Here is a 12824-nt window from a genome sequence, read left to right on the forward strand (position 1 = left end):
ATTTGATTCATGTCAGTATTATCAAATTCTGCTGCATACTTTCTTGTATCAACATTTCGAAGTATGGTGTGAGCATCACTTAAAAGGTAACGGTTTAGGATGTCAATCCCAACCAGTGGTACAATTACCCAAAAGAAGACTACTCAGAATGATCTGAAATGACAAATTATTTAAATAACTGGTAGTCCTATAGACGTGAGCATAAAAGTAAGCATAAAGTAATAGTAAATGATTAAAGTAGACAACTATTGGTCAAAAGGTGAAAAAATACAGTAGCAATAATTTGCTAAAATTACTGCTAATATGCTAAATTGCTAACAAAACTGATTTCAAAATTAGAGACTATTTTTTAATTCAAATTGTCAGCTAAGCATTGGGATAAAAAGATGAAAAATGACCTGCTGAAGTTCAAACAGACCATTAGAAATGGTGAAGAAAAAGTAATTTAAGAGATTTTGAAACTGGCCTTTTTGCTGGTGGCAGGCAAGCTGGTTTGAGTGTTTCAGAAACTGCTGCTGTATGGAGATTTTCCTACACAGTCATATCTGGGATTTACAGAAAATAATCCAGCATAGAGAAGATACCCAGGGAGGCAGAGGAGAGCAGCCAGTCTGCTTTGAGTGGATACGAAGACAGCAGTAACACAAATAACCACTCGCTACAACCGAGGTATGCAGAAAAGCATCTCCAAGAGCACAGTACTTTAAACCTTGAAACAGATGGGCTACAGCAGCAGATGACCACAATGGATGTCATCATTTCCTTTTATTTATTTATTTTTTTTGTCTGTCCCGTTTGGCTTATTTGCAATCAGAATTATTGTCTAAAGGCGAAGAAAGATGCCCGACGGATTTACTTTACCAAATGGACAATCCCAGCCTTGCCGTAATGGTCTATTTGATTCGCCTTTTATTGTTTATTTTATTTTATTTTCACTTGCTAAATACGGGACAGACTTGACTGGGGAAAAGAAAAGGGAGAAAGAAAGAGGGAAAGAAAAACAGCGAGGAAGATGGACAAGGGCAAAAAACAAAAACCAACAAAATAAGCAGACAAAAAATACATATCAATCACCTGGATCACCTGTTGAGAAAGAAAAAAGAGAAAACAAGCAGAAGGGAAAAAAAAGAAAAAAAGAAAAAAAAGAGCAACATAATAAACAACATCACGATGATATATGGGAATATACAGTAACAGTAAATACTAAATATTAAACATTATTGTGCAGCACGTAAGATCGACAGCGCAGTGTGCTTTGAGGTAGGAGCCAAAAAAGGGTGTAGTTTGTGTGTGTGAGCACCCGTGTGTACACATGAGCATGAGCGCGCTTGTATTTAAAAGGTTCCTTCATGTAATGATCTGCTAGAGGGTGTGGGGGGGCCACAGCCCCGTCCTCCAGGGCATGAAGCAGGTACGGAGGAGATCAAGACTCCAGACATCCAGAGGCCCTCAGAACACAAGAGACCAAGGAAGACCAGAGGGGCAGCCGCACCACTATCCCAGAAAGAGCTGAGGAGAGCCCCAGATGAGGGCTCACTCAGCAGCCGCGGAGCAGAAGCCAGGGGGGGTTGCAGTGACGTGCCCGTCAGCCCAGAGACGGAGCAGCCCCAGAACCAGGGTCCTAAAAACAGGACTCAGATGGGCTCGTGAAAAGTGGACAAAAGATTGGAAAACCACTGAATGAATCAGATTGAGAACGGCAGCAGTGGCTCTCAATCAGTGGAGTGGGCCACAAGACAAGGAGAAAATACATAAGGTAAAACTAAGCTAAATGCACGTGACATTTTAGGGAACAGTTTGCCGATTCTATGGTGCTGAACTTTATCCGTCTTAAATTCAGCTAGGATCCTTTTTTTTTTTTTTTAAATTGGTAACAATCAATAAAAACTGTGGGATGCCAGGCATCGACTTTTCTTCGGCATTTTCTGAAACCCAAGAAAAAGTTTGAGAGCCACGTTCGTTCACGCTCTCCTCTTTCTGAAATTCTGTCTCGAAGTGCTTCTGATGTCAAATGCACATAAATAGCAGATCAAAACTTAAAAACCAGTTTGACTTACAAAACATTAGAGCGTCTAGATTCCCGCGACGCCTTCCTTTTGGTCTTCGTCAAAGCTTCTTTGAGCTGCATTTTCAAACAACACATAGCTTCCACTGTGGATTTTTGTGCTGGGCTGAAGTGTGCGACAGCTTTAAAAAAAAAAAAGAAAACCCCTGGAACCAGAGTGCTATCTAAATGAGGCATTAGATGTGAGAGTGACACAACCATGTTGAAGGGATGTAAGCAGCCCGAGAGGAACATTGCTTCTAGCAACTCTTGTGTTGCATTAGTGATGATTTTCCAGGAGGCGCTCACAAAGACTCTTCAGAACACTCTCCCGAGTCCCATCACAACCCGGAAGAGGCCCAAAACAGCAGGCCACGTGCACACGGGTGAGTGACACAACTTCACACGTTCTGCTGATAACCAACCCCTAGCCCTAACTATACCTAACCCCCTACTAGTATAAGAAAAAAAATATATGTGGGTCATTCTGGTTCTAAAAATGGCTGCCTGTCCCTGTGGCCTGCCAGAGCATGAAATAGACTTTACATCAGGTTAGAATGAGTAACGGCGACGAACAAAGTTTTTTTGGTCATTGCTCATTTTTCATCCTCTCTTTGTTGCTGTAATCAAACATATGGTAGTTCTCTCACTCCCCCCCTCCTTCTCTTTCAGTTTATGACCTGAATAAGATATCAGCAGTTTGCCAGGTTTGGAATATGACAGGCGCGGCTAAAGTCATGTAGAGATTTAGATAATGCGACTGCTGAACACTATACAATACTTTCCACCTCTGCCTTTCAAACTTCCCCCGTGCTGATAAGCGGGAATTCGGGGGTGGATTTCAAAATGCTTTGGATTTGCAAAGAGCCTGGTGATATTGCAAAGGTAGTCACATGACAGCACATTTATTTCCTACCCATTTGTGACGCTACCCATCCCGCTCAATGACTGGCAGGTGAATTACAACAATATCTAGTCTCCCTTTTGGATAGTGGCTGCAAAGCTTCAAAACAGAGTGCGCACGCACACACGCACACACACAAAGAGAAGCTGCTCTTTCCTCTGCTTTCACTTTGACAACTTGGGCTGCAGTTTTTGGAAGCAAGCTTACTCACAGCAAATTGGATAATGCAGTGAGGGTTTTATTTATTTGCTGTAGTTGGAGGACAAGAAGTTTGCTTTTTCTGCAAAACCATATTGTTTCAATTTCCCCCCTCCGACACGACCACCTTCCTCCTCTCCATGTCCAGTGTCTAGAATCCCTGGTGGCTGCACGCTGAAATAGCCTCATGTTTATTTAAACTTAGAGGGGCAGCAGTTGAGCGCCTGGTGCCCCATTCATTTTTCTGTGGTGTTTTCTTATAGCCAGCCAACCCCGGAGCCATTCATCAGCTGGACTAAGTGTAGCTACAGCACGGAGGGCTAAACAGCACTTCACCACAATGAGTGTGACATCAGCTCTCCACACAAACCAGCGGGTGTGTCAAAGAGAAGCACAATTACAGAGGAGAAGGAGAAGGGAAGAGGTGGAAAAATGACCGTGAAGAAATAAAGAAAGAGAGAGAGAGGAAGAGGAAGAGTGGCAAAGAGTGTCAGTCATGTAGCTTCTAATTTTGGTTATGGCTCGAGCACTACTTTGTTCCACCACAGGCTTTTATGCTACAAGCATGAGCAGGCTCAAGATAGACAGAGAGACTCAGAAGAGCTATTGAATTAGCAAAAACCACACTCACACAGTCACACACACACTAAAAATATACTACACACAAATACAATGAGGAGGAGAGACTTATGATAAAAATAAAAAACTAAAAACTCCAAGTGGTGATGAGTATATTTGAAAATTCTGTGTCATGTATTTAAACAAGTACAGCCCTCCTCCATGAATGGCTTATTTTGAGCAATCTAACGTCCTTATAAACGTTTCACAAAAGAATTCGTAGCTATAGTAAACTATTTCAAAAACAATCTATTCAAACGTAGATAAAAGACGAGGATTTGCATCCGCAGTTGAGTGGAGAGCACAACAAAAGGAAAGATCAAAACCAAGAAGGAGGAATGAGAAAAAAGGAAAGGGAATTGGCAAACACCGATATCCAGCTGTGCCACAGTGAATCAAATTTATATAAAAAAAATTAATTAAAAAAATAAAAAAGGCAATATGAGCCACAGCCAAATCACCTGCAAGATAAATAGATGGGAATTAATGAAAGGAAAATTAAGGCAGAATCAAAGAGAGGCCACACAGAGCATAAGTGTGTATATATCTATATATAGATCTTCATTTATTTTAATATTTAAACCCACTAAAAGTTGTAAATACAACTTTTGAATGAAAGGCACAGGAAAAATCAGACAATGCTGATATAATACTCAAAAGAAAAAATATATTACAGTACAAAAAGAGGACAGTTAGTTACGCATGAACAAATCCTTCCAAGTTGACCATCCTCCAGACTCGGGGAAACAGAAATACAGCTGACACAACAAAAGAGAAGGGGGTTCAGAAACAAAAATCCATTAGCCAAACTTGTCTTTATTGCTTTTCCAAACTGGCAAAAGGTCACATCAGCTCTCCAGGTCTCAGAGAAGGCCAAAAAATAAACAAACAAAAACAAACAAAAACTGCTGTGCTTTCTCCTTTCCCCACAGGTGGAGTGGCTCACTTTTGATTATTCGCCTGTCTGTTGACTGTGCTACACAACACTCCACTGGGCATCTGATTCACAACATCAAAACAGTTGACATATAAAACATATGGAGCCAGAGACGGGTTTATTTGATTTTTTTTTTGTTTTTGTTTTTTAAAGAAAGATCTCTCACAATGCATTACCAGCTGATCCTACGCTCATTACGCTTTAATTTGTTGGCCCACCAAGTGTAAAATCAACCCAACCTCTAAGTGGTGCCGAGTGTTTAAATATTCAGCAGACATTTCTGGGATTCAAAAAGTGCAGGTCAGAAGCCATTTCTGGAGCAAAGAAGTAATTTGGTTATCTTCATTGCTTTTTGTACCGTTGGCTAGATGGAGCTTACTGAAGTCAACATTAGTGGGAGCATAGCACAGAAGAATTCATTTATAATTACAGATATTTAAAAAAAAAAACAAAAAAAACAAAAACAGAATCTGAAAGAAAAGGCCACTGCTATTCACTTTTATCAACTTTGGAAAAAAAAGATTTATCCTATCAAGATGCTAACAAAGCAGAGGGGGTTTTGTGACATTTAATATGGCTAATTTATGCCTTAGATCTGCCTAGAGTTTTGGTTCTTAGGAGAGGAGAATCAGTATGCAGGCCTGACAGCTCACATAAGATGTGTGTACACATTAAAGTTTTTCTGGACAGCTCTGGTGGGGAACCAAAAATATAACTCTGTACTGCTTAGAATTCCTAATTTTACAACTAGCCTCTTTGGTATAGGCAAATCTGCATCAAGAGACCCACCAATGTCCAATTTGTATCTTCTTTTTCCTAAAAACAGCTGTCTCAAGCTCACTGGCCCCATTAAAAGGGAAAGATTTGGGGGGGGGGGGGGGGGGGGTGGACAGTCCAGGATGATTGCATCAATTCTATAACTTTGAGATCAGGTGATTGTTTGGAATAGCAGGGAATTATACTTCTACAGACATCAAGGGTTTTCCTTTCGTCCTGCATGAAAATGAAAACTCCAAACTTTCTGTTTATCCTCTAAACTTGATGCAGCCTGGCCTTTTCTGTTGCCAGACGGCAGATTCATGCTACTTCCACCTTCTCTGCAGCAATGCTACAGAGGGGGGCAAAGCCATGGCACAGCAAAAAAAGGAAGGAAAAAAATAAAAGAAAAACTTAAACTTGGATTCAGTTTTGAAAAGAACAGCAAATTTAAACAAGAGAAATTAGTGTTACGATCAAACACAACAGTTCGGATGGACTGAGGAATGGCAGGAGGATCGACGTGGTCGGGGCTATGTCATGTTGCCGCGGCCACTTGGACGCTCTGGTTTGTGTAAGCCTGTGTCCAGTGAAGGATGCGTTTACCAGAGCCCTTTCTCATCTTCCCATCCCCCAGAGATGGCAGCCCACCCTGGGTGGGGAGAATTTACCTCAATTCCCTCTCCATCCTGGTTCTAACCAGAATTTTATAGCGCCACATTCCTCTTTTACACAGGAGCAAAGTAAGGTAAAAGCTACAGCTTTGAGAAATCAGCTTTGAAGTTTGATTCTTACCCTTCCTGATGCAAGAGCTAACACCTTCCAGCTCCAAAGCATAAAGGAGAACAAATGACATCATGAACAAGAATCAGGATCTCAAGAGTCCAGAGCCAAAAATACAGAATTCAGTCTCTCATTGCGTCAGGCTAACGCCGACTCCATTCATTACCTGGCCATGGCAGAGGAGGAAGCGGCAGCTAGCTGTGTGAGGTATTCGCGCAGGTCCTTTGCTGCCTGAAAGCGGCCGTAACGTTTTTTGGGTTTGGTGCACTCGTCCAACAGAGCCTTGAGTTGTCCATCTTTGGCTATGTGGGCAGGCGGGTCGTGGAGGAGACCTCCAGTGGTGCCCCGCCATGTAGCATACCGTGACAGCAGGTTTTGACATATGGCATAGTAGTTGTGGTCCACAGTGACCCTGGAACAAAGAGAGTCCTTGGAGAAAGACAGACAGGCCTCCCGGTCACACTCCTCAAACCGGCTCTCGTACCACACGTCGTAGTTTTCCGGCTTGTCTGCAAGAGAACAGATACACAGGTAAATGAATCCGCTGCTATGAAAACGTAATAACAGCATTTAGTTAAAACAGATTTTAAAAAAGCATCTAGTGGATCATAAGCTTTGTTTTTCCCCAGGTGAATGTAATGAAGTGAGGCTGGGTTATGTGGGCCTTGCAAACCTTTAAGAAACTCCTGGAGCTATAAAATCAAGAGCATTTTTAATCTTTTAGCATTTACACCTTTATTGAGAGTGATACACAAACATGAAACCTGGAGGGGTTGTTGGGTAAGTCACGCAAAAATGGTTCAATCTTTGCATTCGGGGTATTCTGCTAAAGAGCTCCCTCAGATCTAGGCAGGCAGTTTTAGATGAATTCTTTCCTGGTGTAGTAAGAGCATTTCTCTTTCAGCAAACTGTTTTTTCGAAACTAAAGAGAAAAACTAAACTTGAAACTTTGGTAATTACAGTCAACTGTTCCACCGCATCTGACCGTGAAGAATATTTTTTTTTTTTTTTACTTTGTGCAAATTATTACCCATGAAATCAGCCTCAGCAGAAGCTGACAAGACCAAGGTGCCACTTTTGACACCCCACAGGCCCTAATGCGAAATACTATTTTCAAAGCCCAGAGGCAAACAACTCATCTACAGTTTCATTTGACAGAAATGAACCACTTTCCAGATTTATTGAGCAAATAAAATTCTTTCTCCAGCTCATTTCACATTGCTTTTTTTTCCCCCTTTAGAAGATTGTGCTGGGAAAGAAGGGGGCCAAGAAAATAACCTGGAATGACGAGAGAGCTATTGGTTTGTGCATTAAAAGCCAGATCAATAGCATGGTGGGGAGGGGGTGGGGTTTGGACCCAGAGGATGCAAACACATAATCAGTCTATCAGCGATGTAATGCACTTCTCCTCTGGCTCATCAGTACAACTCAATCAAACATCCAACTCTGCCCTGTTAGCAAGGGGCCTCCATGGCCCCCCAAAGAGGAGGGGCACATCAACCTCAATCAGTGTGGGTGATGAAGATGGATATGCCTGCGTATGCATATACCGCAAGCAGGCGCATACATATAAAGACGTACACGCCAAAGCAGCAAGGTGAGGTGAAAGCAATTAATGTTTTGGAGCTGGCCATGCATCACACCTCAGCACTGATTGACAGATGGCATCAGGAGAATGTCCTGTTCTTTTACCCACACACACACACACCTAAAAAGAAGAAGAGAGCAATAGGTTTGTTCTCAAGGACAAAGATGAGCACAGCAAAGAAAGAAGAAGAAAAAAAAATAAAGTACTTTGAGACTCAACTAAAGGCTAAAAAGAACTACGAGGTCTATTTACTTGCACCTCAATGCCTTCAATTCTCTCCTCCTGCAAGCTCGAGTGTAACAAAGCTAGAAGATTTCCAACACAAACTAAATAATTTCCAATTCAACTGAGTGGAGAGCAGCACATGAGGTAGGCTGCCTAGCCTCACTTGTCTCCTGCATATCTGGTACCTTCCATGTTAAGGAGCTCAGGCTTGACTTGTATACATTCTCCTCACACCTCTGGCTTCACTGGGCTGCACTGAGAGGGGACATTGGGCCTGAAATGCTTGTTAGCGCGGCCTTACTAGTGGCATTCAAGAGTACGAGCCGGTTTTAACAATGTATGCCTGTGTTAGAGTGCATTATTGAATGTAAGAGAATGAGAACGGCGGTGTGTGTGTGCTGCTGCATGTGTGTGTGTGTTTGTGTTAGCCAGCGGGCATCAGGGAGAAAGAGAGAGTGAGTGAAGTGTGCGTTACATTATACAGCATGTGTTTCCAAAAGCCACTAGGGGTGAAAACATCCTCAAATGCTATAAACTCAATGATGGGGAATGGCTCCTTTCGCACCACTGGACTGTGCAAACACAGCGCACAGCACAACTTCAACATAGCATGCGTTTTATCTCGCCGAAACCCATCACATCAATATGGATGCCCCTAATGAGAGGGTGGAACAGCACACGGCTTTCTGCGTGTTTGATTTGCAAATCAATTGGCCTTAGTTTAGACTGATGAGATTCGCATCACACTCCTTAGCTCGCTTTCAATCTCAGGCTCTAATTGTAGGGATTGAATTCTGTTTGTCGGGCCTTGGGAAGTTACCGTGGCTATTTCCTAGCGCTGTCCAACACATGGCACTGACCTCGTAATACTCATTATCGCTGTCGTCCCTCTTCGTCCTGCTGCGCCCCGGCACTTGGCACGCACACAAAGAGATTCAGGCGCGCAAACATGCAAGAAGAAAATAAACTTGGGGCTTAAACTCTGAATAGCCAGGGTAAGCAGCTTGAGATGTCAACCTCTAAATGTGTCGGCCAGACCAAGGGAGTCTCAACCTGGATTGTGCTTTAGGGCTTGCAAAAAGGACTACTTGTGACAGGGCGGAAAATTGCAGGTTTTGGCACCAAGGCAAATATACACACTTTAGTGTGGTGCATTGACATATCGTATTATCGCGCACCAAATGAGGGAAAAACTCAAGGGGCAAAAACTCCAGGGCATGTTGGAGTACTTTCCCATGTTGTACATCAATTTGCAGTTTTCTGGTGTCAGATCTTGTAATTTGGCAAAATGGCACTTTATCTCAGGATAAATTCATCACAATACTTTCGCCTACAGCTAAAAAAGTGCATGCACACACACACACACACACACACACACACACGCTCATATCTGTCACAGGGCATAATGGTGGAATCTCAACACCCAGCGACACAACAGTTTATCACTTTAATAGGATTTCTGCAGGAAGGGACAAATCTAAGAGCCTTACTAGGTGGCCTTGCCTCTCTCTGTAGTGGCCCCTAGAAGGGGGACAGAATTGTAGGAAACCGCAGCACTGAGCGTGTGATGTATAACTATCTCTGTCCTTGTTATGAGGTTTATTCTGAGAGGCAAAAAAAAAAAAAAAAAAAAAAAAAAACTAGGGCAGCGGAGATGGCTCGTTATCCGAACGATCTTAGCTTTGATGGGGACGTGCGCGTTAGAGGCAGAAGGGGTGCTGGAGGAGTGTATATTCTTAGAAGAGAGGAGGCTTCGAGCATGCGTGTCCCTTGAGGCCTTTCCTCAAACCTTCATCACTTCCTCATAAGCTACAGTTTGCGGGTATAGTTCTGACATCAAATGCAGTGTTTTCTAGAAAATACAAACTGTGGACAGCGTTTAAAAATGTAAATGTAAATGTAAATAACACCCTGTAAACACCCTGTAAAGATGAGCAGCAGTTCTTTATGAAGTGGTTGTATTTAAAGGCGTCAATGCATACATGTTCACGAACAATGACTTATTGTCATGGAAACTGTAGGGACAGACTGAGGCATTACTCACAGACTTATGGATGTACATGTCTGTGTACACATACACACAAAGTGAATGTGTGGAAATTTATTGGCAGTGCCACTCACTCTGCTTGATGAGCCTTTTGTCGGCCACAAGAACGTTCTCGGCGTCGACAATGATGACCTTTCCGTCACGTGGGCCGACCGCAAAGTTGTCAAAGCTGACATCGAGCAGGTAGAGGGCGAACTCAAAGTCATTGTTGGTAAGCTGCTCGGCAATGTCCATCAGCTGGCGTGCCAAGTCTACCCTCTTCTCCCACGGCGCATTGTAGAAGCTCCACAGATCCTCACCTACGTAGTTGACAGCTACCACGCGCCCACATGCTCCCAGGTACTTGGCGAACGGCCACCCTTCATCTGACGGAAAGCTCTGGGAAGGAGAAACAGATGAGCGTGGAAGACAGTTTATTTAAAAAAAAAGAAAAAAAAAAAAACAGATAAAAGAAGTCAGGCTGTGTAATGTAGTTGGCTGACAGAAAAAAAGAACCCAAAAACAAAACAATAACAGTGGCTCTGAACAGCAAAGGTTAACACATGAATTGGAAGAACCTTCAAATATTCAGAAAATATTTGTTTAACTTGCACACGAATCGGCTTCTTTAACACGGACAGATGAAACAAAAATCCCAAAAAGCAAACACAAAGATTCTGTGTGCAGCCTGAGGTGATGTTTTATACACAATTCTAAGCACAATAGCTGAAAATCTGCCAAGGATCACGTGGGTATAACGGATTAAATTTAATAAAAGCAAAAGCCAGTTTGTGTTAAAGCCCTACAGCTATGAGTTGATGTACGCCGCTATATTCAGTGGTTCCAGAGAACTGATAGGAGATGATTTGTGGTAACAGCAGTTAGCAGGAAAGCCTTATGTGTTGTGATGCAGCTGTGGGGCGATTTAAACTGCTGTGTGATGTCGACTAACTGAGTTAATGCAGCTTGGGCATGCTGACAAGAAATCGCTGTGTATTATAGGTTAAACTGATTAATAATAAGGTAATACCACCAGATGAAGGCGGTACTAGCGCACTAGAGCCTAATCTCTCTTGGATTTATTTGCCTCTGCTGGGGTCAGATATGCATGTGTGACCTATCATCTGCAATTGCCTAATCAAGTGGTCACATTGGTACAGGCAAACACATACACAACTGTGGACAGTTGTACAAACGTACGTGAAACTTAAATGAGATAGGCATGAAGCGGCTGTATCTGGCAAATGTTGCAGGCTGCTGGGGGACTCGAATCTCTAAGTCTCATTACCGCTTCGATCTCCCTCCATGAGCTCTCGTGTCTCACACTTTCCCTGCATCCATTTCTTTTCTCTGGGGCCCATTTCTTTGTCGCAGGCTGCCACAATGGTCAGACAAATTAAGAGAAAATAATAGAATGAAAGCCTGTTTTTCTTTTGTTTCGTTTTTTTTCCCCCGCAGACACATGGGTATTGCTGCAAGCGGTACGCCCTCCACCCTATAAACCCGCTGCCATAGGACTCCATCTTTTATAATAAACACCCGTCCATATGCTAGCCTAATGATTGCCTGCATTTCCTAAGTAACAAATCTCTCCTGGGTTGCAGTTTTTGGCAGGCAGCCGCCACATGGACACAGACTGAGAATTGGGAGCACTTGTCTTTCACAGCAGCCTCGGTCGCCCTCCCTTTCTGAAACCCAATCGCACCTGCGATAAGGCAGGGAACACATCGTGACACTGCAGGTAAGGTGTGAACTACTATCAGTGTTGCATCTCACTTTACACTCGAGGTAATTCAATACTTTACCAGCTTTCAATTTCTGTCATGAGGGTAAGAGGTTAAATATGCATGGCTGCCCCAACTCTTTAAACTTTAATGAAATACAAATTATTTAAAGACATACATTTTAACCCCCTCCATCCTCCTCCTCCCGCACACCACGCAGCTGCTATCTCAAAGACAGCAGCTGGACTCCTGCCACATGGAGACTGTGGCACTGGGAGGATGCAAGTGATCTGGAACCCAAAAGGCATTCAGGTGATGACTATGGTGCGATTTGCAGCTTTGCTTGTGTGCCACTGACTATTTTTGGGGTGTTTTATTTTGAACACTCTGCAAACTATGCTGTGCATGATGCAATGAAGTCAAGGCAATTCTAAGCCCAACAAAGTCAAGTAAAGCAGCGATGACTCAATGTGACGAATCCAGGCAGCAGCAAACTTTTTCCAGCCTATCAGTCTGTTAAGTGGCGTAAATCTATACCTTAGGTGTATCTCTTGTTCCCATCAGTTTTAAGAAAGAGCCACAAGCTTGACTGAAGGACAATGATAAGTTGCATGCGGTGTAGGTCGAACCCATTTCCCTGAGGTGACCCGATCAATCGTGGGCCAGACAACAGTCTGTCCATGAAGCACTACTTGCTTCTTGCTGCCTTGTCTGTCTGTGCTCATCATCACTAGACTTGGCAGTGACTCACCCAAACTTCTCCAAAAGCCTGTGCTTCAATAACCTTTGTCTAGACTTTTAGATACAGCAAACTCGACAAGAAGAGAAATTAAAGGAAGTCCATCACATGCTCAGAAATGAATGATAATGGTGGGCTGACTGCACTCCCAAATACTGGCTGGAGGGGAGACAATCCCAGGCTACTGAGATGCCATTAGCCACTGGGCTAAGAGAATTAGGATTAGAGATTTAATAGGCTAAATATCTAAAATGGCTTTCTAATTTCTGAGGGTGGTATATA

At 42.9% G+C, this 12824-nt stretch overlaps 1 protein-coding gene across 5 annotated transcripts in view; it reads right to left on the bottom strand.

Annotated features, from left to right (window-relative positions):
* Positions 1 to 4560: 4560 nt before the first annotated feature.
* Positions 4561 to 12824, bottom strand: part of dipk2ab (divergent protein kinase domain 2Ab) — a 36348-nt gene continuing 28084 nt past the window's right edge. For all 5 annotated transcript variants that reach the window (XM_026179733.1, XM_026179731.1, XM_026179732.1 and 2 more), the window contains 2 exons: positions 10175 to 10478; positions 4561 to 6749 (listed from right to left, as the gene is read on the bottom strand). In XM_026179733.1, coding sequence (XP_026035518.1) covers positions 6403 to 6749; positions 10175 to 10478 — 651 coding nt within the window. In that variant the 3' untranslated portion in view covers positions 4561 to 6402. The remainder of the gene's footprint in view (positions 6750 to 10174; positions 10479 to 12824) is intronic.

Source organism: Astatotilapia calliptera, chromosome 9 (genome assembly GCF_900246225.1).
Source record: "Astatotilapia calliptera chromosome 9, fAstCal1.2, whole genome shotgun sequence".
NCBI lineage: Eukaryota > Metazoa > Chordata > Actinopteri > Cichliformes > Cichlidae > Astatotilapia > Astatotilapia calliptera.